Raw genomic sequence first — 2954 nt, forward strand, 5'->3', positions numbered from 1 at the left:
TGTAACTGCTCATCAGTGGTACTTAGTAACCCAGGAACAATCCGGCATAGAGAGCAAGAAGGCCCAGCTGCAGAAGGGGTTAAGCTGGCTGGAAGCAGGAAGGAATACCAGAGGCAGAACAATCCCTTGTAAGGGAGTATAGTTTCCTTTGGTGATAAGGAACAGCCACAGCTTTTTCTTGCAGTCATCCTGGAATGCCTGGTTCAGAACAAACCTTTAGGCAGCAGAACTGGTGCTGGGGTGCTCCATGCTGATGCTCACAGGACTGGTGCTGGTGCAAGTGTATATAAGGAACTGGCTCAAGAAACATTTTTTCAGACTTCCTGTAGAAGCAGTTATGGTTTAAAGACTGTCCAAAGCATTGTTTATTTTTTTTTCTATATTTCAGCACAAATGTGTATCTAACTCACCTCAAGGGGAACAATAAAAAATTCTCAACAGGAGAATGTCAAAAGCCTTACTAAAGAAAAGGCAGACCATAGTAACTGCACTCCCCTCACCTACCAAACCAAACATTTCATTTCAAAAGGAAATTGGGTTGTTCACACTTCTTCCCTCGCTAAAGCCATGCTGATTACTCCCAGTCATCTTCTTGTTCTTCATGTGCCTGGAAACAGTATCCAGGGTTAGCTGCTCCACCACCTTCCCAGGGACTGAGGTGAGGCCAACTAGCCTTTAGTTCTCCTTTTTGCCCTTCTAGCTTTCCTCCAGGCCTCACACTCCTCTCCCAGTTGCCATGAATATTTATTAATTCAGTACTATCTAGCATGATCCTCTTCCACAAGGTCAGTGAATACATAAGCAAAGTGGACATAGGTAAGGGATGCACCCACAGGCACAGAGGTAGATGGCTATGTTCAATAACCTTTGAACTAAGTAATTTAATCTATTCTCACTGTTAAAGTATTCCAGAAAAGAAATACCATATTATCTGTCATATTGTAAGGTACACTATATTATGGACTACTACTCATTTTAATTTTTAAAAAAATGTTTGAATCATGTTACTATGATTCAACACTAGGAAATCTGCTATAGTATCAGAGTTGCACTGTGGATGACCCTGTAGATGCATACATACATACGTATATATATATATAAATATATATATAAATATATAAACATATATGCATTTGTTTATTTATACATATATATTTATTTATAAAGCTGAAAACTGCACATTCAGCACACACAGTCCCTACACTGGCAGATTCAGAACAGCACACCCAGTATAAATAAACTTAAACACTCTACTTAATTATTGGTTTCTCATTTTCTTCCTGGATGTTTTTTTCCCCATACAAAGCTGATATTAAGTACTTATTATTTTTTCCCTTACCTTTTTTTATAGCAATGAGAGGTGGACAGAGATCAATATGAGGTTTAGAAGAAAGTTGTGTTGCTCTCAGTTGCTCTGATTCCTGCTGTGCAGAGTGACCATGAGAGGAACTGGGCTCATCTCGTCCCCCCAACTCGGTTCCACCTCCCACAGTCTCCTCCATCTGCACCACTCCAGAAAAATCAACCTAAATCAACAATACAGAAAATAACTGCACAGTGTAACACTGTAATTAAGACACCTTCAGTATTTCTATCCCTGTTACAGCAACAATATGATAGACTATCAAGGAAAGGGGGAAAAAATACCTCTACTTTCAGTCGGTGATTTAAAAAGAGAAGGTCTAAGCAGTTTTCGAAATGATCAAATCTTCTTTAAGGGTGCCTGTTACCAAAACTTTATTTCTAATTGCATAACTATTCTTTCTGCCAGTCAGACTGCCGCAGGTGGGAACTCACGCACTGGGGACAGGTTAAGCTCCTTGGGAAGCTCCTGCAGGCGCAGGTCCCGCCGCGAAGTGCCGGGCACCGAGCGCCGGCGCCGCTTCTGCTGAATCCCAGGCAGGTTTTCTCGCCTGCGGTCTCTCCTGGGCTCTCGGAGCCGCTGGCAGCTGCTATGGCAACCCCTACACAAACCCAGCGGGCAGCCCAGCCTCCACCAGGCACCTCGCCCGTCCCCATTTCCCACTGGATTCGGCAAGCCGGTGCTCATTTCTTAACTACCTGTCTTTTAAAAAGCGAAAAAGTAGTTTTCTCTCACGTATAAATTAAACCCTAAGCACGCAGCTTCCCTGAGCCTCAGCGATTGTGAGGTGCCAAGCCAGGGGAGGCCCTGGTGAGAGCCGCATCCCGGCGGCCACAGCACGCTCCCGCCACATCCCCTGACGGCACGGCAGCGCCCTGGGGTCTGGGCAAGGCCGTGGTGAGAGCTGCATCCCGGCCGTGGTGAGAGCTGCATCCCGCGGCCACAGCTCCCGGCACATCCCTGGCTGGCACGGCAGCGCCCTGGGATCTAGGCAAGGCATGAGGAGACAGCCTCATCGCGGGCCGAGTGAGGAGCTCCCCTTCTCCTCCGCCGGGATAGGCAGCTTCCACACGGATCTGAAGGCACCGCGTGAAGCGCAGCTCATCCATTTTCATTACAGAATCTGTTAGGTTGGAAAAGACCTCTGAGGTCATGGAGTCCACGCCAGGCTGACCCAACACCGCCGTGTCAAGCATACCATTGGCACGGAGCCACATCCAGTCATGTCCTGAACGCCTCCAGGGACGGTGACTCCATCACCTCCCTTTGGCAGCCCATTCCAACACTTAACAACTCATCCCGTGAAGAAATCACTCTGTGTGCTTCCTTTTTTTCCCAGACGACACCCACTGCAGTAGGCGGCCCCTCCAACCCAAAGCTTTAACACCTCACAGGAGTCGTGAAATTTTTTTTATTGGCTTTTTTATTTGTTCGTTTTTTCCAAAACGATTTCGGCGACTTTGAACCAGGCCCCAGCAGCACACACTCTGCCCCTTAACAGAAATACTGTTTAAAAACTGTTAAAAAAAAAAAAAAAAAAAAAAAAAGTAAAGAAAAGGAAGAGGAGGGTGAGGAGGCGGCGCCAACGGCA

The 2954-nt window shown here is 46.3% G+C and overlaps 1 protein-coding gene across 1 annotated transcript in view; it reads right to left on the reverse strand.

Annotated features, from left to right (window-relative positions):
• Positions 1–2626, reverse strand: part of LOC118694662 (dynein axonemal heavy chain 5-like) — a 149647-nt gene extending 147021 nt beyond the window's left edge. The window contains exons 1-2 of the mRNA XM_054517570.1: positions 2562–2626; positions 1340–1526 (exon numbers count right to left, since the gene is read on the reverse strand). Coding sequence (XP_054373545.1) covers positions 1340–1526; positions 2562–2588 — 214 coding nt within the window. The 5' untranslated portion in view covers positions 2589–2626. The remainder of the gene's footprint in view (positions 1–1339; positions 1527–2561) is intronic.
• Between the last annotated feature and the right edge of the window lie 328 nt (positions 2627–2954).

Source organism: Molothrus ater, chromosome 1, assembly GCF_012460135.2.
Source record: "Molothrus ater isolate BHLD 08-10-18 breed brown headed cowbird chromosome 1, BPBGC_Mater_1.1, whole genome shotgun sequence".
Lineage (NCBI taxonomy): Eukaryota > Metazoa > Chordata > Aves > Passeriformes > Icteridae > Molothrus > Molothrus ater.